The sequence below is a fragment of the Pongo pygmaeus genome, chromosome 23 (genome assembly GCF_028885625.2).
Source record: "Pongo pygmaeus isolate AG05252 chromosome 23, NHGRI_mPonPyg2-v2.0_pri, whole genome shotgun sequence".
NCBI classification, from domain to species: Eukaryota; Metazoa; Chordata; class Mammalia; order Primates; family Hominidae; genus Pongo; species Pongo pygmaeus.
The window spans coordinates 51678896-51703612 of record NC_085931.1 but is presented as its reverse complement, the minus strand read 5'-3'; the positions used below and the strand labels follow the sequence as shown (position 1 = coordinate 51703612).

The 24717-nt window shown below is 42.2% G+C and overlaps 1 protein-coding gene across 2 annotated transcripts in view; it reads left to right on the top strand.

Moving 5' to 3' along the window:
- Positions 1–10603, top strand: part of SLC25A17 (solute carrier family 25 member 17) — a 53346-nt gene extending 42743 nt beyond the window's left edge. For both annotated transcript variants that reach the window (XM_054469592.2, XM_054469595.2), the window contains 2 exons: positions 2464–2546; positions 9252–10603. In XM_054469592.2, coding sequence (XP_054325567.1) covers positions 2464–2546; positions 9252–9399 — 231 coding nt within the window. In that variant the 3' untranslated portion in view covers positions 9400–10603. The remainder of the gene's footprint in view (positions 1–2463; positions 2547–9251) is intronic.
- Positions 10604–24717: the final 14114 nt, after the last annotated feature.

Sequence of the window (24717 nt, the reverse complement as noted above, 5' to 3'; positions counted from 1 at the left end):
AGCAGTCCTCCTGCCTCAGCCGCCCAAGTAGCTGAGACTACAGGCATACACCACCTTGTCCAGCTAATTTAAAATTTTTTTGTGTGAAGATGGGGTCTCACCATGTTTTCCAGGCTTGTCTCAAAGTCCTGGACTCAAGCGATCCTCCCACCTTGGCCTTCCAAAGTGCTGGGATTATAGGCATGAACCATTGTGCCTGGCCCCCATTTTTCATTTGTTTGATATTCTGCTTAACTAGGCTGGCTGTCATTGGTTTAGAATGAAGTTTGCACTTGTAATTTCTTAGGTAACGTAATGTCTCAGAAAACACAAATGTGGAGACAAGTTCCTTAAAGACCTCAGGAAAGCATAAGTTTCCTTCCTTCTCATTCAAGTTGATTGGTTTGGTGCCCTAGCAGGGATTATCCTTTACAAAGTCAGAGGTTAATTCCTTTAGTTCACTCAGGAGGAATGAATGATTTAGCTTTTCTGAAGCACTCTCAAACTTCTGTTTTTTAATTCATTCAGTTACTTATCCATTCAAATATTTACCAAGCGCCCACACTGTGGGAGGACCTGGGCATGCAGTGGTAAATAAAAGTCATAATCCCTGCCCTTATGGAGCTAGTGGAAGAGAGAATGAACAGGTAAACAAGCAAAATAAATAGGTAATTACAAATTGAAAAAAGAGCTATAAAGGAAATTATTTACTGGAGAGGGGCGTGGTGGCGCTCTTCTTAGACAGCATGATTGGAGGTGGGCTTCTTTGAGAAGGAATATTTAAATCAAGATGCAAAGGACGGTAAGGCCCTAGCGGGGCAGAGTGGAGGAAAGTGCATTCCAGGCAGGGGGAGCATGATGTGTGTGTTAGTCCATTCTCATGCTGCTCTAAAGGACTGCCTGAGACTGGGTAATTTATAAAGGAAAGAGGTTTAATTGACTCACATTTCAGCATGGCTGGGGAGCCTCAGGAAACTTACAATGATGGTGGAAGGGGAAGCAAACATGTCCTTCTTCACATAGCGGCAGCAAGGACAAGTGCAGGGGGAACTCCTCCTATAAAACCATCAGATCTCATGAGACTTATTCACTACCACAAGAACAGTATAGGGGAAACCCCTCCCCCCCCATGATTCAGTTATCTCCACCTGGCCCTGCCCTTGACATGTGGGGATTATTACAATTCAAGGTGAGATTTGGGTGGTGACACAGCCAAACCATATCAATGTACTAAGAATTTGGTGCATCCTAGGGACTGAAAGAAGCACTCTATGGCAGTAGAGTGGCTCGGGGTGAGATTGCAAGAGCAGCAGGGAAACTGTAGGTGAGGAATGTACATTTTTATCCTCAGCACTTTAAGCTGAGAATATGTGATGGGAAGGGCTTTAAGCTGGGGAATATGTGCTGTGATTTACAATTGGAGAAGATTGTTATGGCTATTATGTGGTGAATTGGTCAGAAAGCTAAGAGAGAAAGCCAGGGGCAATCTAGTAGGAGGCCATTCAGTAATACAGGTGAGAGAGGATGGTGGCCTGGACCACAGTGGTGGCACTGGAGAGGATAGGGATAGGATGAGGACAGATTCAAGATCTGTTTTGGAGAAAAATTTCAAAAGGCTTGTTGCTAGATAAAATAGGGGTGGTAGTGAGAATATTCCAGTTCAGAAAAATTAGTACCTTCTGTTAAAAGCATTTTTACTAATATATTATTTTAAAATTGGTACTTAATATAAGGGAATTCAGTAGCATCCTTATAAATGTATTTTAACACTTTTATAATGTAAACACATAATGTGAAGAGCTTAGACTGCAGATGTTCTAAATGATTTGTTTCTCAGAATTTCCTAAAGAAGTGGAAGTTATTACCATCAATATCTAAATCATCATCCTCGGCATATTTTTTTCTTTTGAGGTAGAATTTTCCCTATACCTCTCTATAAAATGAAAATTATTATGCTTGCTTCATTGAAAAATTTTTCTTAGGCCGGACATGGTGGCTCATGCCTGTAATCCCAGAACTTCGGGAGGCCGACGCAGGTGGATCATTTGAGGTCAGGAATTCGAGACCAGCCTGGCCAACATGGTGAAACCACATCTCTACTAAAAATACAAAAATTAGCCGGGCGTGGTGGTACATGTCTATAATCCGAACCATAAGGGAGGCTGAGGCAGGAGAATCACTTGAACCTGGGAGGCAGAGGTTGCAGTGAGCCAAAATTGTGCCATTGCACTCCAGCCTGGGTGACAGAGTGAGAAGATGTCTCAAAAAAAAAAAAAAGGAAAAATTTTTCTGTTTTCACTTATTTGATTGAAATATTTCACTCAGTTGAAAAATACAGGATTAATGAAATCTGTGGTACTAATTGGATAAATTTATTAATGTATGCTGTAAGATACTGCTCCAACATAATATCCTCTCCAGGTAGAAATGAAGATTTTAAAAAGCAGCAACAGTACTTTTGTTTTTTTTTCCCTCTTTCCTCAGTTTGGGCGTCATAGACTAAACCCAGAAAACAGAACATTGGGAAGTCTTCGGAATATTCTCTATCTTCTTCACCAACGAGTAAGGTGAGCTTTGTAGATGCCTCACATTCCGTGCTCTCCTTCAGCAGCCATCTCTGCCAGGGAGGGGTTGCATTTCCCTCTCTCACACTACTGCCTTGGTGGTGGCAACCTCAAAACCTTTCCCTTGCTTGCTGTGCTTAGACATTTCCCATTTTAGGAGCCTAGTACAGTATGATAGCATTTTGGGAAATTATGGAAAAGTTCAGGTTCTTATTCTTTGTTAGTTACAAATATACAGAACTCCTTCAGAAAGAGAACCCTTCTATACTCCAATCACCCTGAGTGTGCTTTCATCAGTGGCATATCCTATGACGCCTCTTAGCAATATAACATCTGCCTATAGAATAGGAGTACTGGAGAAGGGAGGGGGCAGTGGAAAAAGTGATAATAGTGATGATGATGATGATGATGATGATGATGATGATGATGATGATGATGATGGTGGTGGTGGTGGTAAGAGTAGCTAACATTTTCAGTGGTTTGCCATGCAGCAGACACTGAGCTAGAGGCTACACATAGGTAATCTCAATCCTTTTTTTTCTGAGACAGAGTCTTGCTCTTTTGCCCGGGCTGGAGTGCAGTGGCGCGATCTCCGCTCACTGCAAGCTCCGCCTCCTGGGTTCACACCATTCTCCTGCCTCAGCCTCCCAAGTAGCTGGGACTACAGGCACCTGCCACCACGCCTAGCTAATTTTTTGTATTTTTTATTAGAGATGGGGTTTCACCATGTTTGCCAGGATAGTCTTGATCTCCTGACCTCATGATCCGCCCTACTCGGCCTCCCAAAGTGCTGGGATTACAGGCATGAGCCACCGCGCCCAGCCTTCTCAGTCCTAACAGTAGCTCTGTGAATTAAGAACTATTGTCATTTCCTGTTTCATTTAAAGAAACTGACACTTAGTGAAGTCAGATAAGTCAGGGACCTCCTTTGAAGCAGAAGCTCTTATAACTTTGTTACTGTTCCTAGATACAAGATACTTTGAAAATAAATTTATTATTAAAATAAAATATGCAGCCAGGCAAAGTGGCTCACGCCTGTAATCCCAACACTTTGGGAGGCTGAGACAGCAGGATAGCTTGAGGCCAGGAGTTCAAGACGAGCCTGGGCAAAGTAGTGAGACCCTGTCTCTACAAAAAATATTTACAAAATTAGCCAAGCATGTGGCACAAACCTGTAATCACAGCTACACACGAGGCTGAGGCAGGAGATTCACTTGAGCCCAGCAGATTGAGGCTATACTGAGCTATGATGGCACCACTGTACTCCAGCCTGGGCTATAGAGGCAAGACCTTGTATCAAAAAAAAAAAAAAAAAATTCAAGGGACTAAAAGATAAAATTAGGCTGGGCATGGTGGCTCAAACCTATAATCCCAGCACTTTGGGAGGCTGAGGCAGGCAGATCACTTTAGCTCAGGAGTTTGATACCGGCCTGGGCAACATAGTGAGACCCCGTCTCTACACAAATAAGAAATTAGCTAGGCATGCTGGTGCCTGCATGTAGTCCCAGCTACCCAAGAGGCTGAGGTGGAAGGATTGCTTGAACCCAGGAGGTGGAGGCTGCAGTGAGCCGTGATTGTGCCACTGCACTCTAGTGAGCAACAGAGTGAGACCTTCTATCAAAAAATAAAATAAAAGACAAAGAATAAGTATAAAGTAAAAAATAAATACTCACTATATCAAGTATTGGGAGGGATGTTGGAGCAACCAGAACTTACTTTCTTATGCTGCTGTTGGGAATATAGAATGGGAATGTACAGCTACTGCTGTATACAGCTGATGGGAATATACGGCTGCTTTGGAAGGCAATTTGGCATTTTCTTTAAAAATTTGTATATACCACACCTATTATAGGACCCAGCCATCCACTTCAGGGTATTTACCCAAGAGAAATGAAAGCATATGTCTACACAAAAGCTTGTATACAAATGTTAATAATGGCTTTGTTTTTTTTTTAATTTTTTAATTTTTGATTTTTGTGGGTACATAGTAGGTATATATTTTTGAGGTATGTGAGATGTTTTGATACAGGCATGCAAAGCATAATAATCACATCATAGAAAATGGGGTATCTATCCTCTCAAACATTTATTCTTTTTGTTACAAACAGTCCTATTATACTCTTTTAGTTATTTTTAAATGTACAATCAAATTATTATTGACTATAGTCACCTGTTGTGCTAGCAAATACTAGGTCTTATTCAAACTATCTATTTTTGTACCTATTAACCATCCCTACCTTCTCCCCGCCACTACTCTTCCCAGTAGTCTCTGGTAACCATCCTTCTACTCTTTATCTCCATGAGTTCAATTGTTTTGATTTTTAGGTCCCTCAAATAAGTGAGAACATGCGATATTTGTCTTTCTGTGCCTGGTTTGTTTCACTTAGCAGAATGACCTCCAGTTCCATCGATGTTGTTACAAACGACAAGCTCTCATTCTTTTTGATGGCTGAATGGTACTGCATTTTGTATAAGTACCACATTTTCTTTATCCATTTATCTGTTGATGGACATGTAGGTTGCTTCCAAATTTAAGACATTATTTGTAAGAACCAAAAACTAGGGCCAGGCACAGTGGCTCACACCTGTAATCCCAGCACTTTGGGAGGCCGAGGCGGGCAGATCACGAGGTCAGGGGATCGAGACCATCCTGGCTAACACAGTGAAACCCCATCTCCACTAAAAATACAAAAAAAAAATTAGCCTGGTGTGGTGGCGGGCGCCTCTAGTCCCAGCTGCTAGAGAGGCTAAGGCAAGAGAATGGCGTGAACTCGGGAGGCGGAGCTTGCAGTGAGCCGAGATTGCGCCACTGCACTCCAGCCTGGGCAACAGAGCGAGACTCTGACTAAAAAAAAGAACCAAAAATGAGAAACAACCTGGCTGGGGTGCAGTGGTTCATGCCTGTAATCTCAGCACTTTGGGAGGCCAAGGCAGGCGTGTTATTTGAGGTTAGGAGTTCAAGACCAGCCTGACCAACATGGTGAAACCTCATCTCTGCTAAAAATAAAAAATAAAAATAAATTAGCCAGGTGTGGTGGCTCATGCCTGTAGTCCCAGCTACTCGGGAGGCTGAGTCAGGAGAATGGCTTGAACCCAGGAGGCAGAGGTTGCAGTGAGCCAAGATCTCGTCACTGCACTCCAGCCTGGGTGACAGAGTGAGACTCTGTCCCACCCGCCCCCTACCCCCTCCAAAGAAAAGAAAGAAATTGGACAAAAAAACAATTCATACTGTCTGATTTCATTTCTATAAAATTCTAGAAAATGCAGATTAATCTGTAGTAACAGAAAGCAGTCAGTGGTTATCAGGGCCAGTGTAGGCAGAGTGAGAAATCGTTATAGAAGGACATGAGGATACTTTTGGGGTAATAGATATGTTCACTGTCTTGAAGGTGAACTTATCAGGGTGGTGTCATGAGTATATACATGAGTCAAAACTTCTCAAATTGAAGTCAGTTAAACTTCAGTAAAAGCTGTAAGTACATGCATATATAATCCCTATTTTTCTTTCTCTCATTCCTTTTCTAAGAGGTAATCACTATTAACAGTTAAGTGTATATATTTCCAAAATATTATGTAAAATATATATTGCCAACATATCGATGCAGCTTGCCGTTTTTTAATCATCCTCACTCCTTCATCAGAATTTTTTTTTGGATGGGGTGACAGGGTCCCACTTCTGTCACCCAGGCTGGAGTGCAGTGGCACAATCATGGCTCACTGCAGCCTCAACTTCAAGACCTCAGGTGATCCTCCCATCTCAGCCTCTCGAGCAGCTGGGACTACAGGTGCACGCCACCATGCCAGGCTAAATTCTTGTATTTTTAGTAGAGACAGAGTTTCACCATGTTGCCCAGGCTGGTCTCCAACTCCTGGGCTCAAGGGATCCACCTGCCTCAGCCTCCCAAAGTGTTGGGATTACAGGCATAAGCCACCATGCCTGGCTACAACTTGCCTCTTTAATAAACTTAGTATCTCAAACATCTCTTCACATCGAAATCTATAGACTTAATCTATTTTTTGTGGTGACTGCCTGGTTTCCTGTTATATAATATACCATGATTTATTTACCAGTACACTTATTGATGGATATTTAGGTTGTTTCCAGGTTTTTGCCTTTACAAACATTGCTGAATGAACAATCCATAAATTTAGCTCTGTATACCTGAGGGAGTATAATTGTAGAGAAAATTACCTTAACCAATGAAATTACTTGGTTAAGGAGTTTGAACATATGAAATTTTGATAGAGATTTCCAAATCGACCCCAAAAAAGTGATAACAATTTCTGTTTCTATCAGCATTGAGAGAATTAAGAAAGATGTAGTTAACAAGAAAGTTAAGAACGTAGTGTTAAATGGAAATCTATGGGTTTATGTAGTTTTCAAATCCATTGTGTTTTTACATCTTGTATCTGCTTTGGTTCTCATTCAACCTTAAGGATGTGGAAGGGTGATTATACTCCCATTTTGCAGATTAGGAAACAAATTTAGAGAAAGAAAGTGACTTGCCCCATATGAGATCAAGGCAGAGTCAGATGTTCAAACTCAGATGCTCAAACTCAGATGCTCAGTAAGCACTCAGGAAGGATTGAATGAATGAAGAGCTTTCATTCTGTTCATTAGAATGTTCTTCAATGATGGAAATATCTGTACTGTCCAGTAGAGCTGCCACTAGTTATATGTGGCTATTGAGCACTTGAAATGTGCCTAGTGCAACTAAGAAACTGAGTTATTTTTATTTTTATTTATTTTATTTTTTGAGACAGAGTTTCACTCTGCTGCCTAGGCTGGAGTGCAGTGGCATGATCTCGGCTCACTTCAACCTCCGCTTTCCAGGTTCAAGTGATTCTCCTACCTCAGCCTCCTGAGCAGCTAGAACTACAAGGCATGCGCCACCGCACCTGGCTAATTTTTGTATTTTTAGTAGAGATGGGGTTTCATCATGTTGGCCAGGCTGGTCTTGAACTCCTGACCTCAGTTGATTTGCCTGCCTCGGCCTCCCAAAGTGTTGGGATTACAGGCATGAGCCACCATGCCCCGCCTATTTTTTAAAAATTTTAATTGCCACATATGGCTAGTGGCTGTGATAATAGATAGTGTAGTATACCGTACCAGGCCTCTGCAAACTTTTGTGTGATTAAAAATCACCTCAGGTGCTTGTAAAATGTAGGTTTGCCTCCTCTCTGGGTTGTGGCCTGGCAATCTACATTTCTAAACTAACCCTGGTTCTTCTGATGTGGCTGAACCTCACCTTGGGAAAGACTGAGGTGGAATTTCTTAGGTTTCTTGGGGTAACATAATTCAAGTTAGTAAAGGAACTAGACATTCATGGGTCAAGTCTTTAAGTTATTCCCCTTTATCACATGATTTTCCCCCAATTATAGGTTTTCACACAGCGTATATATAAGATGTAGTAATAGCTTCTGATGGGAACACTTGATTCATTTTAATATCTCAATCTGCATGCTGTAAATAGCCCTGGAGTTGCTGATGAACTAGCAGATAGGATTAATTCACTCTCAACAAATAGCTTTAGAGAGATCTTTTGCTCTGAACTCCCATTTTAGCTGAAACATTCTTCCCTGAGGTTAGATTCATACGGGCTGGTTTCCAGGCTGGCATCCTCCTCCTCCTCATCTGGGAGCTTGTTAGAAATGCACATTCTTGGGCTGGGTACAGTGGCTCACGCCTGTAATCCCAACACTCTGGGAGGCCGAGGCTTGGAGGATCACATGAACGTAGGAGTTGGAGACCAGCATGAGCAACATAGTGAGACCCTGTCTCTATTAGTAAAAAGAAGAAATGCAAATTCTTGAATTTCATCCCAAACTTAGTCAATGAGAAACTAATCCAGCGATGTATGTTGTAACTGATCCAGCGATGTATGTTGTAACAAGCCTTTCAGGTGATTTGGATGCCTGCTAAATTTGAAAACCACTGGGTTAGAGGATGAAATGTATGGGAAGTTTGAGAATCAGGTGGCTTTTCATTTTTCTCTTTCTCTAGTTATATTGAGCTAAAATGATCTAAACATATTGGCAGCTTTCCTGCCATTTAGGGACTAAGTTGAAATAACTGAATTAGCATTAAAGTGAAGATCCAAAAGTTCTTAGTTAGATCTCAGATTTTGCCATTAATACGGTTTTAGGAGGTTTTAGGATCTGCATCCTCTCAGTGGGATATTGTCAACATTCTGCTAATTAATGGTGACTATAAAGACAAAGTATTAATGGTTCATGAATACTAAACTTTCATCAGTCCCCAAATACCTTTAAAGATAAGAAGTACTTTAACAGGCCGGGCGCGGTGGCTCACGCCTGTAATTCCAGCACTTCAGGAGGCCGAGGCGGGTGGATCACGAGGTCAAGAGATCCTAGCCAACATGGTGAAACCCCGTCTCTACTAAATATACAAAACATTAGCCGGGGGTGGTGGCGGGCGCCTGTAGGCCCAGCTACTCGGGAGGCTGAGGCAGGAGAATGGCATGAACCCGGGAGGCGGAGCTTGCAGTGAGCCGAGATTGCGCCACTGTGCTCCAGCCTGGGCGACAGAGCGAGACTCCGTCTCAAAAAAAAAAAGTACTTTGACAACAGAAGTCTGTGTTGAAATCTAAAACCTCCATTGCTTGTTCTTATCAAAGTAGCTATCTAGGTAGCATGTTCTCTGATGCAGGAGCTGACTTCTGTTTTTTCAAACCTCTTTCTCTTTAGACGTTTTGGAATAATGGGACTCTACAAAGGCCTTGAAGCCAAACTGCTGCAGACAGTCCTCACTGCTGCTCTCATGTTCCTTGTTTATGAGAAACTGACAGCTGCCACCTTCACAGTTATGGGGCTGAAGCATGCACACAAACACTGAGACGCCTTCCCAAGAAAAATTCCGAAGATGCTCAAGAGGGAGGTTTCCTCCTGAGTGAAGAGAAGTGATTCTCCTTTGACTCTGGCTCCTGCCACCACAAATGTTACCCTCATTGGCTTGAAAAGCATCCAAGGGTGAACAGGGAGTATGGCCAACTGGACCTGTTGTCACCTTAATTGTCATGCTGGCCGGTTGGATTCTGGGGTTGCAGTTGGACTAATGTGAAAAAAACATATTGCTGAAAACCTAAAAATGAAAGTTTGTGAGTGTTTATTGGTTTTCTTAAGAGAAATGGACTATTTTGCTCTCATGTGTAATGTTTTCTATTTAAATCTTTCTTAAATATACCAGCTGTTCTCTTTCCCTGAACTCTCCCCCAGGTTCTAGGACAAATTTAATAACATGTAATTCTCCTCAAATACTTTTGTATGTCTCAGTGTTGGTGTTTTCCTCCCTAAAACTAACATTAGGGCTGCACCACGGGCATGACTTGATTTTTGTTGGGCTTTTTTTTTCCTGCTTAAGGAGAGGTGTCTTTTTAGGATATGAGCTATTTATTTTGTGAAACGAAAATTGTTCATCCCAAATGATTCTCTTATAAACTATTTGTAAATGTCACTTATTCATTAGTGTTTGACATAATTTTTAGAATATTTATTTTGAATCAATCCTTTCATTACGAAAGACTTGAAGTTTTGTGTCCATCCTTACAAGCCCTGGTCAGTCAAGTCCCAATAAATGGTCAGCACAAAAAAGATATTCTTGAAAATTGCTCTTTATTAAGGTATTACGTTGAGTTTGCAACCAGATGGGAAAAATCACAAAAATGAGAAGGGGAGCAGATATCTTGTTGAGGTCTGGATATTATCTCCCTTTATAAACTTGGTGTAGGCTGTATATTTTGAAAATAAACATCTGGTTGAGGTTATTTCATTTGGAAACCTTCCTTAGAGTCCTATTGCTCATGTGGTCCATCAGATGGTAATACTGCCACAAGCTGAGAGCTTGCTGGGCACGCAACCCAGAGTTTCTGTATCCTGTTCCGTATTTTAACATTCCCAGGTGATTCACAGCCACATTAAAGTTCAGGAGACCATAGGACCCCTGACCCATGAGAAGAAGTGATTGGTTTCAATTATAGACATCAAGATAAAGATTTTTCTCAAAGGAAAGAGATTAATGTATTAAAACAACCTCTGAAAAATCTAGGAGTCCTATCTCATCTTTTGCTTTCACCTCACGGCACGTTGTTAAGGTGGTAGGGCTTTTATTATGCAGCCAGGAGTGGATTTCGATATCTCGACCCACTCAAGAAGCAAATTCACTTGACATTAGCAGAGCAGTTCTTTGGATTTCTCTGACTTCGTTTTTGTCCCTATAACAAAATGGCGGGTTTTTCATTTGTAAGTCCATGATTTAGTCAGAGAGAGTAATAATGAAATACTTCATTATTAAGGATTTAGTTCAATTTTGAGAGTGGAAATTTCCTTCTCTTATTTCCTCTCTTTAGTCTCTGTGGTAATTTCAAAGTATATGATTGTTAAAGATCATTGTATTGTTCTAGCAAACAAAAATTAGCAGGAGCTAATAATCTGGGAAGAAGACTGAACATTAGTCCCCTATTTAAGTCAGAGAATTGAAGACAGAATTGTTTTTACTATTTTCTAATTTGACTTTAAGTTTTTTGTGTGCCTGTGGCAGACCTTGAGTGGGAAATACAAAATTATTTTGATTTCTGTATAGGAGAAGAATGATCATAAAGGTGTCATGTGTATTTTCATTATTGTTTTAATTATGCTGTTCCCTTTGGAACTTGAATTTTGAGCTCAGAATATTGTGAGTTGGTCTGTTAGGATAATTTCCAATTCAAATTATAAAGCTGTATTAGGTATTTATGATGTGAGAATGTATTTGATGCTTCTCTTTTTCTGATTTTATGAGGAAACAATTTAACATTGAGGGTTATGTTCCTTATGGAAATTTACAAACTCACTAGTTGAAACTAGTTAGTAACCCACCTAGTTTTGTAACCACTGGTTAATAATAAGTTGTTTGAGAAAACTAAAGAGCTGAAATCTGTACTAGGGAAATGGGAATTTTTTATTTTTGATACTTTGTGCAACTTCTCTAGAATATGAGGATTAAGAACCTTCAGGATTGTATTAGTGTCACAGCAGTAGAAAATTTAATTTCTGTAAGTATTTAATATGTGTTTTGAAGTAGGCACTGTAATATTTCTACCCTTGTCTGTTGTACAGTTAAGTATGAAATGCAGAAATAGATCTAGCATAAGAACATATTCAATGGGAGTTAGAAATCTTGGGTTTTATTCCCAGCTCTGTTGCTGACTAGCATTTTACGCCATCTCTTTGTAATTTGCTGTTTGATAAGTGGAGATAATACTACCCACTTCAGAGGATGTTTGAGAGCTAATGATGTCAGCCAAATCCCTTTATGACTGTGGAATAGGGAAGATCTGAGTGAAACTTTAGACAGTACCTAGATTTATATAGCAATTTCCCTTTTGAAAGCTTATATACTTTCTCATTTTATAATCCTAATATTTCTGTGAAATAGTTAAGGACAAGTAACAATATCCCCATTTAATTAACAAGGAAATTGAGAGAAAACTCTCAAACGACTTGCCTCTTTGGAAGCAGGACTAGAGTTTGAGTTTCCTGCAATCTAGTGTAATGATTAAGAGAATGGGTTCTGGAATTAGATAGACCTAGGTGCAAACTTGCCCTACTCCTTACCAGCTGGGGGAACAAAGCAATTACTGAACTTTTATGAAACTTGGTTTCCTCAATTATGAAATGGAGATTTTTTTTTTTTTGAGACGGAGTTTCGCTCTTATTGCCTAGGCTGGAGTGCAATGGCACAATCTCGGCTCACCGCAACCTCCGCCTCCCGGGTTCAAACAGTTCTCCTGCCTCAGACTCCCGAGTAGCTGGGATTACAGGCATGCGCCACCATGCCTAGCTAATTTTGTATTTTTAGTAGAGACAGGGTTTCTCTATGTTGGTGAAGCTGGTCTCAAACTCCCAACCTCAGGTGATCCACCCACCTTGGCCTCCCAAAGTTCTGGGATTACAGGCATGAACCACCATGCCCGGCGAAACGGAGATCTTGATAAACCTACCTCATAGGGTGATTGTGAGGATTAAATGAGATCATACACGTAAGTCGCTTAGCCCGGTACTTGCCACATGAGAAGAGCTAGATAAATGTTAGCAACACTATTATGATATCATTGTTACTGGTTAGGGATATGGCTATTTGAATGGATGTATCTGTGATTTAGTGGAAGCCACTATGGATTTTGAGCCAGACCTGGTCCCAGTTTTCGTTCTGTCACTTTATTAGCATTTGTGGCTACAGACAAATCACTTGACCTTTTTGAGCTTCCAGGGCTTCATCTGTCAAGTAGAAATGATGACCTTTCAAAGCCGTTCTGATGATTAACAGCTGTAGATATGGGAGAGCATCTGGCACAGTATAGGGCATATCTATGTGCTTAATAAGAGCTGTTTGAACCAAGCAAATGAACTAGGTGTTACTTTGGGGCAGCTTTTCCTCTTTCCATTTGTTTTAATTGTGAACATTTCTTTTTTGGGAGCCTTCCTTTGTTGTATCTTCTCAAAAAAGGAGCCAAATCCAGTAATTTTATATTTTATTTAGTAGTCAAGTTTCCCAAACACTTAATCAGTTAATCAGTAAAACATGAACTGGTTTAATGGCAACATCACTGACTGAGCTAGTGACTCACCTTGGCTCTTTTGAAAAGCTAAAGAATGGTGACTTGAGGAGCCAAATGCCACACACCTAAGGAGAGCCCTTCTCTGGGCAAGTGAATTAATTACTTGCCTGGCAGTGTGGAATGTCACCAGAATACCCAACATACACAAAGCCTCATTTGTAGGATATTTATGAGAATAGCACTAAAAGTGGCTGATTGAGGCCAGGCACCAGGGCTCACACCTGTAATCCCAACACTTTGGGAGGCCAAGGCAGGAGGATCACTTGAGTCCAGGACTTGGAGACCAGCCTGGGCAACATAGTAAGACCCTGTCTCAATTACTTAAAAAAAAAAATCAGCTGGGCACCGCGGCTCATGCTTGTTGTCCTAACTTCTTGGGAGGCTGAGGTGAGAGGATCGCTTGAGCCCAGGAGGTAGAGGTTGCAGTGAACCGTGGTCGCACCACAGTACTCCACCCTGGGTGACAGAGCAAGAACCTATACCCCGTGCCCCCCCACCCACCACAAAAAAGTGGCTGATTGAGACCCTGATTGTTTTGTTTTGTTTTGCCTTCATAGGAGCAGTGGGAGGGCTTTTATTACTATATAAATTGAAGGTTAGTGCTGATCTTTCTGGGACATACTTGTTGCCTCTGAAAAGTGTATTCAGTGGGCTTAATGAGCAAGAAAAAAGTTTTCTAGGGGCTAGGTGGAGAAGAAGGAAAACTACTATTTAAAGACAGAGTGAAAAGAAATTAGGAGATGGTATGAGACTCAAGGAAAGGGAGAGACCAGCGCCTACCCACAACACTCAAAAGAGATGTTCAAAAAATGTGTGGCAAGTACATACTGGACAGTGAACTGTGGGACCCAGCAAATGGGTTCAGTCTGTAATGACATTGAAAAGGAAGGAGAACTCTGTTTGAAACTAGTTACAGAGCATGAGAGTGGGTACTGAAACTTCCATGCAAGAAATTGAATGCCCACTAAATGCTAGTCACAATTAATTTATATACATATATATATATATTTTTTTTTTGAGACAGTCTCACTGTCACCCAGGCTGGAGTGCGGTGGCGCGATCTCGGCTCACTGCAAGCTCCGCCTCCTGGGCTCAAACCATTCTCCTGCCTCAGCCTCCCAAGTAGCTGGGACTACAGGCGCGCCCCCACCATGCCCAGCTAATTTATTTGTATTTTTAGTAGAGACGGGGCTTCACCATGTTAGCCAGGATGGTCTCGAGCTCCTGACTTCGTGATTCGCCAGCCTCGGCCTCCCAAAGTGCTGGGATTACAGGCTTGAGCCACCACGCTCGGCCTATATACATCTTGATATCCTTGCAACAACTCCAGCGTATGGGGTTTATTCCCATTAACAGGTGAACTAGTTGCAGCTTAAAGGGTAATTTATCTACAGTCACACACCTCATGAATAGGGGTAGGGATTCCTAGTTGAGGCGGACTTTTTACCCTGCCATAGTACATTCTTCAGATGTCCTTAAAAGTAAGCCATCTAGGCAGGGTGTGGTGGCACACGCCTGTAATCCCAGCACTTTGGGAGGCCAAGGCGGGTAGATCACCTGAGGTCAGGAGTTCAAGACCAGCCTAACCAACATGCTGAAACCCTGTCTCTACTAAAAATAGAAAAATTAGCTGGGTGTGGTGGTGGGCACCTGTAATCCCAGCTACTTGGGAGGCTGAGGCGGGAGAATAGCTTGAACCCAGGAGGCAGAGGTTGCAGTGAGCCAAGATTGTGCCACTGCACTCCAGCGTGGGTGACAGAGCAAGACTCCGTCCCCCGCAAAAAAGAAAGTAACCTTCATTTATTTCTTTGCTTTAATTGGAGTCACCAAAATGATCTACCCTAAGGGCACTGTTGATGTAATTGTGTCACGTGCACCTCATTCTTGTTTTGCTGTGGTTTCTATAGAACCCGTTGGCAAATTGGATGGCCAGTCAAGTAGGTGGTTCCCTGTGTGGGTATCATATGGAGGACCTTCTTAAATTGCAAATTCCTATTCTAAGAATAATGTTATATTCATTTAAGAAATCATTTTTTATTATCTGCCATATCCAAACACTATGCAAATTGCTGGGATTATACAGATGAATAATACTCAGTCTCTGCCCTCATGTATCTCATTGTTCAGTGTGGGAGTCAGACAAAAACAACTTAAAATTGTACCGCTGATGAGTTCTGATGAGAAGTGTGCTGTAAATGTTCAGGAGTTGCTTTGAGAGCATGAGGAAGTGGGACCTCACTCTGTATTGAACTGTGGGGCCAGACGGTGACATTTGAACTAGAAATACACCAAGCAGTGGGTGGGGGACCTCGACAGGAAATAAATAGCATATGCAAAGTAGGAAGAGGCTGATACTTTATTATTTGTGCATTGGTTTGAATTAGATCCAGAAGATTTCCAACCTGGACCTCTGGGTTGAACAAATATTGAAGCGGAGGAGAAGAAACAGCATCAGGTCACAGAGGGCCAGCAACAAGGGAGGGAGGGGTGATTAGGACCCCCATTCTACGTAGCAGTTATGTCTACATGTAGACTTGGGCAAGAAGATAAGGTGCTTGTACTCTAAGAATTTAAAACATAGGCCGGGTGTCATGGCTCATGCCTGTAACCCCATTACTTTGGGAATGCCAAGGATGGTGGATCACGTGAGCCCAGGAGTTTGAGACCAGCCTGGCCAACATGGCAAAACTCTGCCTCTACAAAAAATACAAAAATTAGCCAGCCATGGTAGTGCATGCCTGTAGTCCCAGCTACTTGCGAGGCTGAGGTGGGAGGAACATCTGAACCCAGGAGGCAGAGGTTGCAATGAGCCATGGTCGCACCACTGCACTCCAGGCTGGGTGACAGAAGAAGACCCTGTCTCAAAAACAAAAACAAAAACAGGCATAGTGGCTCATGCCTGTAATCCCAGCACTTTTGGAGGCCAAGGCCGGGGTATCACTTTAAGCCAAGGGTTTGAGACCAGCCTGGCCAACATGGAGAAACCCCATTTCTACTAAAAATACAAAAACTAGGCAGATTTGGTGGCAGGCACCTGTAATCCCAGCTACTCAGAAGGTTGAGGCAGGAGAATCACTGGAACCCAGGAGGTGGAGGCTACAGTGAGATCATGCCACTGCACTCCAGCCTGGGTGACAGAGTGAGACTGTCTCAAAAAAAAAAAATTTAAATCTAATTTTATTTCATTTATTTTTGTAGAGATGGGGTCTTACTATGTTGCCCAGGCTGGTCTCAAACTCCTGGACTGAAGCAGTCCTCCCACTTTGGCCTCCCAAAGTGCTGGGAGTACAGACATGAGCCACCATGCCTGGCCCAAAATCTAATTTTAAATGTACTTTAAAAATTAGACATAGGGCTAGGCGACAGAGTGAGACCCTGCCTCAAAAAATAATAATAATAATAATAATGAGACATAGCATTAATTGTTTCATTTTACCTTTATGAAGACTGACCAGGAAGAACAGTTTAGGCTTACTGTGAATTCTTGTTATTATCAAGGTCTGGACTTGGATTTATCTTGATTAATACAGAAATGTTTACTTGGTAACTAGTACAGAGACTAGATGAAGTTTTTTTTTTCCCCTCCTAATTTGTGTGTGTGTGTGTGTGTGTGTGTGTGGTAAAATACACATGGCATACCATCTTAATCTTTTTTTTTTTTTTTTTTTTTTTTGAGCCAGAGTTTCACTCTTGTTGCCCAGGCTGGAGTACAATGGCACAATCTTGGCTCACCACAACCTCTGCCTCCTGGGTTCAAGCGATTCTCCTACCTCAGCCTCCCCAGTAGCTGGGATTACAAGCATGCGCCACCACACCCGGCTAATTTTGTATTTTTAATAGAGATGAGGTTTCTCCATGTTGGTCAGGCTGGTCTTGAACTCCCAACCTCAGGTGACCCGCCCACCTCGGCCTCCCAAAGTGATGGGATTACGGGTGTGGGCCACTGTGCCCAGCCCCATCTTAACCATTTTTAAGTGTAGACTTCAGTAGCATTTAATATATTCATAATATTGTTCAACCAACAGCACCATTCATCCTAGAACTCTTCATCTTGTAAAACTGAAACTCTATACCCATTAAACACTAACTCCCCGCTCCCCACTTTCCCCTGTCACCTGGCAGCCACCATTCTAGTTTCTGGCTCCATGATTTTGACTACCATAAGTACCTCATTCTAAGTGGAATTATACAGTAATTGTCTAACTGTGACTGGCTTATTTCACTCAGCATAGTGTTCTCGAGGTTCACCTATGTTGTAGCATAGGTCAGAATTTCCTTCCTTTTTGAGGTTGAATAATATTCCATTGTATGTATATATCACATTTTGCTTCTCTATGGACATTTGGGTTGCTTCCACATTTTAGCTATTGTGAATAATGCTGCTATGCACATGGGTATACAAATATCTCTTTGAAACCTTGCTTTTAATTCTTTTGGATACATACCCAGAAGTAAAATTGCTGGATCACAAGGTAATTCTATCTAATTTTTTTTTTGTCTGAGACAGAGTCTTGCTCTGTCACCCAGGCTGGAGTGCAATGGCGCAATCTCAGCTCACTGCAGCCTCCACCTCCCTTGTTCAAGCAATTCTCCCGCCTCAGCCTCCCAAGTAGCTGGGATTACAGGTGCCCGCCACCACACCTGGCTAATTTTTGTGTTTTTAGTAGAGACAAAGTTTCACCATGTTGGCCAGGCTGGTCTTGAACTCCTGACCTCAGGTGATCCACCCACCTTAGCCTCCCAAAGTGCTGGGATTACAGGCGTGAGCCACCGTGCCCAGCTCTATTTTTAATTTTTTGAGGAATCACCATACTCTTCCATGGCAGCTGCACCATTTTACACTCCCACCAACAGTGCACAAGGGTTCCAATTTCTCCACATCCTCATCAACGCTTATTATTTTCTGCTTTTTTGATAGTAGCCATCGTAATGGGGTGTGTGCGGTGGTATCTCATTGTAGTTTTGATTTGCATTTCTCTAATGATTAGTGATAATGAGTATCTCTTCATTTGCTGATTGGCCATTTGTATATCTTCTTTGGAGAAATGTCTATCCAAGTCACTTGCCTACTCCCTAGTGAGCCAACTCAGAATTAAAAAAAAAAAAAAAAGTTATTTGCCTGTTTTTGAATCAAGTGTTTTTTTGTTGTTGAGTTTTAGGAATTCTCTATATATTCTAGATATTAATCTCTTATCAGACATATGATTTGCAAATATTTTCTCCCATTCTGTGCGTTGCCCTTTTACTCTGTTGATAGTGTCTTTTGATGTACGCATTTTTAAATTTTCATGAAGTCCAACTTGTCTGTTTTTTGCTGTTTTTGCCTGCTACTGGGAAAGCTGAGGTGGGAGAATATTGCCTGAACCCAAGAGGTGGAGGTTGCAGTGAGCCGAGATCACGCCATTGCACTCCAGCCTGGGTGACAGTGAGACTCTATCTCAAAAAAAAAAAAAGAAAAGAAAAGAAACTAGTTGAGTTTTTATTTGAGTTCTTTATTTTGCATTTGTTAGTGTATTAAAAATTATAAAAGATTAGGTGCAGTGGCTCATGCCTATAGTTCCAGCACTTTGGGAGGCCGTGGCAGAAGGACCGCCTGAGCCCAGGAGTTTGACCAGCCTAGGCAACATAGCAAGACCTCATCTCTAGAAAAAATAGAAAACATTATCTGGGCATGGCGGTGCGCACCTGCAATTCCAGCTACTCGGAAGGCTGAGATGGAAGGATTGCTTGAGCCCAGGAGCCAGGAGGTGGAAGTTGCAGTGAGCCATGATCATGTCACCACCCTCCAGCCTGGGTGACAAAGCAAGATACTGCCTCAAAAAAAAAAACATATATATATATATAATATGTATATATAAATTATATACACACATTTATATATAAATGTATTAAATATATATGTAAGGATAATATATAAATTATCCTTCACCTTAAGTCTTCACTGTTTTTAAATATATATTAAATATATTTACATATATGTTATATATAGCAAATACATATAACATATTTATATTTTAATTTTTTTATTATTATTTTTTTGAGACGGAGTCTTGCTCTGTCTTCCAGGCTGGAGCGCAGTGGCGTGATCTCGACTCACTGCAAGCTCCGCCTCCCGGGTTCACGCCATTCTCCTTCCTCAGCCTCCCGAGTAGCTGGGACTACAGGCGCCCGCCACCACTCCCAGCTAATTTTGTGTATTTTTAGTAGAGACGGGATTTCACCGTGTTAGTTAGCCAGGATGGTCTCAATCTCCTGACTTCGTGATCCGCCCGCCTCGGCCTCCCAAAGTGCCGGGATTACAGGCGTGAGCCACCGCGCCCTGCCAAATGTCTCTGTTTTTTTTTTTTTTTTTTTTAAGAGACTGCGTCTTGCTTTATTTCCCCGGGCTGAGTACAGTGGCATGCTCATAGCTCACTGCAGCCTCAAACTCCTGGGCTCAAGTGACCCTCCTGCCTCAGTCTCCTGAGAGGCTGGGATTACAGACTAAATTATTTTATTAACCCCTTGAACCATGGAGTTATGTTGGGCAAAGTGCATCTGTAGAAATGCTTTATTATTATGATGATAGTCATGGAAATCAAAAGGAAGTTTATGGATTATCTTTGTTGATGTTTTCATTTATAAATCAACTCCCATTTGATAGAAAATGGCTGCATTTGTTTTTAACTTTGCAGTTATAGATATGAAGAAAGCTTTAAACCACCAGAGGGCATTGCAGTCAGCTTCTTATTATAAATCATTATAAATCACTGCTGTCAGAGATGCCTAGTGAAATTTGTTCCCAATTAAACCAGAAAAAGAAGCATTTTTAGGCCAGGTGCCGTGGCTCACGCCTGTAATCCCCGCACTTTGGGAGGCCAAGGTGGGCGGATCACGAGGTCAGGAGTTCGAGACCAGCCTGACCAACATGGTGAAACCCCATCTCTACTAAAAATACAAAAATCAGCCGGGCGTGGGGGTGCGTGCCTGTACCAGCTACTCAGGAGGCTGAGGCAGGAGAATCGCTTGAACCTGGGAGGCAGAGGTTGCAGTGAGCCAAGATCACACCACTGCACTCCAGCCTGGGCAACAGACCAAGACTCCGTCTCAAAAAAAAAAGCATTTTTAGATCTGATAAACAATCTGAATAGGAGCTGTGGCTTGAACTTAGTGGAACACTGCTTTGAAGCACCTTTTATATGTATTAAAGCGAAGAGTGGAGTTGGTAGTACTTTGCTGAAATTGTATTGTTTTACTTTTTTCTTTCCCCAAGCGTATGCCCAAACTTTTGTCATCTATCATTTATCATCTTTTTTGGCCAGAGAATGAAGCCAGTACCTCTTCATATCAACAGGTATTGAAGTGCGAGACACAAAAGTTACAGTTTTTGGCCAGTAGTATCCACCTCTTTATGGCCTTTATTGGAGCTAACAGAAACCTGCAAAATTAGGTGGCCGGGCACGGTGGCTCACGCCTGTGATCCCAGCAATTTGGGAAGCCAAGGCAGAGAGATCACTTAAGCTCAGGAGTTCGAGACAAGTCTAGGCAACATGGCAAGACCCTGCCTGTACAAAATATACAAAAATTAGCCGGGCATGGTGGTGTGTGCCTGTGGTCCCAGCTAGTTGTGGGGCTGAGGCAGGAGGATTGCTTGAGCCCCAGAGGCCAAGGCTGCAGTGAGCTGAGATCGCACCACTGCACACTCCAGCCTGGGCAACAAAGTGAGACCGTGTCTCAAAAAACAAACAAAAAAAAAAGAAAGAAAAGAAACATGCAAAATAGAATGATCCACAGTTTGTTAAAACTCCCTAGTTCCTGTTCACCATTGGTTCAAGTGCCAACAGGCAGAATAATGGTTAAAAGTCAGAGAAGGAGGTAAAAAGCATTTTGACAACCCATGAATTTAAAAATCAAATCCTCACTAAACAAGTGTTAATACAAACAGGTAAAAAATCTTTCCACATCATCTGTATTTTTTTTTTTTTTTTTGAGACAGAGTTTCGCTCTTGTTGCCCAGCCTGGAGTGCAATGACACGGTCTCGGATTACTGCAACCTCTGCCTCCCAGGTTCAAGCAGTTCTCCTGCCTCAGCCTCCCAAGTAGTTGGGATTACAGGCATGAGACACCACGCCCAGCTAATTTTGTATTTTTTTTTTAGTAGAGACGGTGGGGTTTCACCATGTTGGTCAGACTGGTCTCAAACACCTGACCTGAAGTGATCCACCCGCCTTGGCCTCCCAAAGTGCTGGGATTACAGGCATGAGCCACCACACTTGGCCCATATCATCTGAAATAAATGTTGTAACTATTGAGGCTTCCTGGTTATAGCTGACTAGAGCTCTCATTGGTCTATACTCCAGGAGCATTTGAGATATTAATTTATTTTACGAACACTTATTGAGTACATTTGTGCCGGTCACTTGCTAAAGCTGTAGCATACAGATGTAAACACTGATTATTAATCTTTGTATATTTCTTTGTAGTTTATAAAACAATCTGGCATCCACCCTCTTATTTGGTACTCCAGACCTCTGAGATGCAGTGGGCAGATGATATCTCCATTTTATAGGTGTGGAGATAGGTTCCAAATTGTTAATGACTCATTCATAGTCGCACAGCCAATAAGTGACAGAGCAGGACCAAACAGATCTTATAACTTCAAATGCCATCCTTTTTTCCACAACAGCATGCTGTCTTCCTAGAAGAGGTAAGCCTATTACTCTCAATACATATCATATGCCAAAGGACCCCAGGTTAAAAATATAGCCACTTGATGGTTGTGATTATTTAGCTTAACAAGCAACTTAGCAAGTAAGTTCAGAAGTTTACCAGTACTATTTATCTTTTCTCCAAAGATCAAAGGTAGATTCAGCATACAGTCAATGAAGAAAATAAATTGGATTCTTTTTTAGTACTTGGTTGACCTTTACTAAGAATCTCTTTCCGCCGAGTGTGGTGGCCCACGCCTGTAATCCCAGCACTGGAGGTCAGGAGTTTGAGACCAATCTGGCCAACACGGTAAAACTCCATCTCTACTAAAAATACAAAAATTGGCCAAGTGTGGTGGCAGGTGCCTGTAGTCCCAGCTACTCAGAAGGCTGAGGCAGGAGAATCACTTGAACTCAGGAGGCAGAGGTTGCAGTGAGTTGAAATCGCGCCACTGCACTCCAGCCTGGGCGACAGAGCAAGATGCCATCTCACACAAAAAAAAAAAAAAAAAAGAATATCTTTCAAGGCTCAGTTCCTGCATCTTTTTCCTTGAGGTATGATTTATGCAGTAACACCCACGTTAAAAAGAGTAGGCCCATCATTTGAATTTCAAGTTTGGGTGAGGATGTCCCTAAGACAAAGTTCTCTGGAATGCTTTTTATTTTATTTTATTTTATTTTTATTTTTTATTTTTTTGGAGACAGAGTCTTGCTCTGTCACCCAGGCTGGAGTGCAGTGGCATGATTAAAGCTCATTGCAGCCTCAACCACCCAAGCGATCCACTCACCTCAGCCTCCCGAGTAGCTGGTACCACAGGCAAGTGCCACCCTGCCCAGCTAATTTTTTCTTTTTTTTTTTTTTTGTAGGTGGGGTCTTACACTATATTGACTAGGCTGGGAGGTATATATGTCTTTGTTAGTTTTTGGAACATAATACTCTGGGTAGAGCTCTGTTAAGCACCTTCAGCATTGAATTGTATTTATTTGTTTACTTACCTACCCTCTCAACCTAGTAGATTCAGAGCTCTGAATCCTCGTTACCATGGCTAAGTACCAGGCATTGCTATGAATATTCTGTAAATATTTGTCCATTGAGTTTATATTGAGGGGGGTGGGCTACAGTGTTGAGAAAGACATGGCTTCCCTAAGATTTAGTGCTTTAGAAATTTCACCATATTAAATACCATATGGTTGATGCACTCCTATCTTAGTCTGAATTGAATAAAGTGTGGGTGTGTCTAGGCGGAAGGAAGCTGAGAAATACATGCGTGATCTCAGGAGCTTGTGAGTAGAAAAGGTACTGTGTAATAAAACAAGAATGCTAGCCTCAGTGGCTCACATCTGTAATCCCAGCACTTTGGGAGGCCAAGGCAGGTGGATCACATGAGGCTAGGAGTTCAAGACCAGCCTGGCCAACATGGTGAAACCCCATCTCTACTAAAAATACAAAAATCGCCAGGCATGGTGGCACGCACCTGTAATCCCAGCTACTTGGGAGGCTGAGGCACGAGAATCGCTTGAACCCGGGAGGTGGAGGTTTCAGTGAGCCGACATCACGCTACTGCACTCTAGCCTGGGAGACAGTGAGACTCTGTCTCATGAAAAAGGAAAACAAAACAAAACAGGAATGCTAGCCATGCTAGCCTGCGTAACATGGCAAGACTCCATCTCTACAAAAAATTAAAAAGAAAAATAGCCAGGCATGGTGGCATGTTCCAGCAGTCCGAGCTACTCTGGAGGCTAAGGTGGGAGGATCACTTGAACCCAGGAGTTTGAGGCTGCAGTGATCTACGATGATGCCACTGCAGTCTGGCCTGGGTGACAGAGCAAGACCCTGTCCCTTAAAAATTAAAAAGATGTCAACAAATAATTTTTAAAGATCTGCCATGTGCCAGCCACTTTGCTAGGCAACAGGGATACAATGTAAATGAGACAGACAAGATTCTTGTTTTATGGGATTTGCATTAGAATGGAAAGAGACAGACAATAAGCATATAAACCAGTAAAGTGATTTTAGACATACCTAAGAGCTATAAAGAACATAAACTAGGGAGAATTTTTTTTTTTTTTTTTGAGACGGAGTCTCGCTGTGTCACCCAGGCTGGAGTACAGTGGCACAATCTAGGCTCACTGCAAACTCCGCCTCCTGGGTTCAAGAAATTCTTCTGCCTCAGCCTCCCGAGTAGCCAGGATTACAGGCGCCTGCCACCATGCCCGGCTAATTTTTTGTATTTTTAGCAGAGACGTGGTTTCGCCATGTTAGCCAGGCTGGTCTCAAACTCCTGACCTCAGGCGATCCACCCGCTGCAGCCTTCCAAAGTTCTGGGATTACATGTGTGAGCCACTGTGCCAGCCCCCAAGGCACAGTCTTAAGAGGTCCTAAGAACATGTGCTCAAGGTGGTTGGGTTACAGCTTGATTTTATATGTTTTAGGGAGACATAAGACATCAATCAATACATGTCAGCTATACATTGGTTTAGCCCGGAAAGGTTGGGGAGGGGAGCTTACAGGTCCTAGGTGGATTCAAAGAGTTTCTGATTGGCAATTTGTTGAAAGAGTTATTATCTTAAAACTCAGAATCGGCCAGAAACAGTGGCTCACACCTGTAATCCCAGCACTTTGGGGGCCAAGGAGGGTGGATCACCTGAGGTCAGGAGTTTGAGACCAGCCCGCCAACATGGTGAAACCCTGTCTCTACTAAAAAAAAAAAAAAAAAAAAAAAATTAGCCGGGGGTTGTAATGCATGCCTGTTGTAATCCCTGCTACTTGGGAGGCTGAGGCAGGAGAATTGCTTGAACCTGGGAGGCAGAGATTGCAATAAGCTGAGATCCTGCCACTGCACTTCAGCCTGGGTGACAGCGACACTCTGT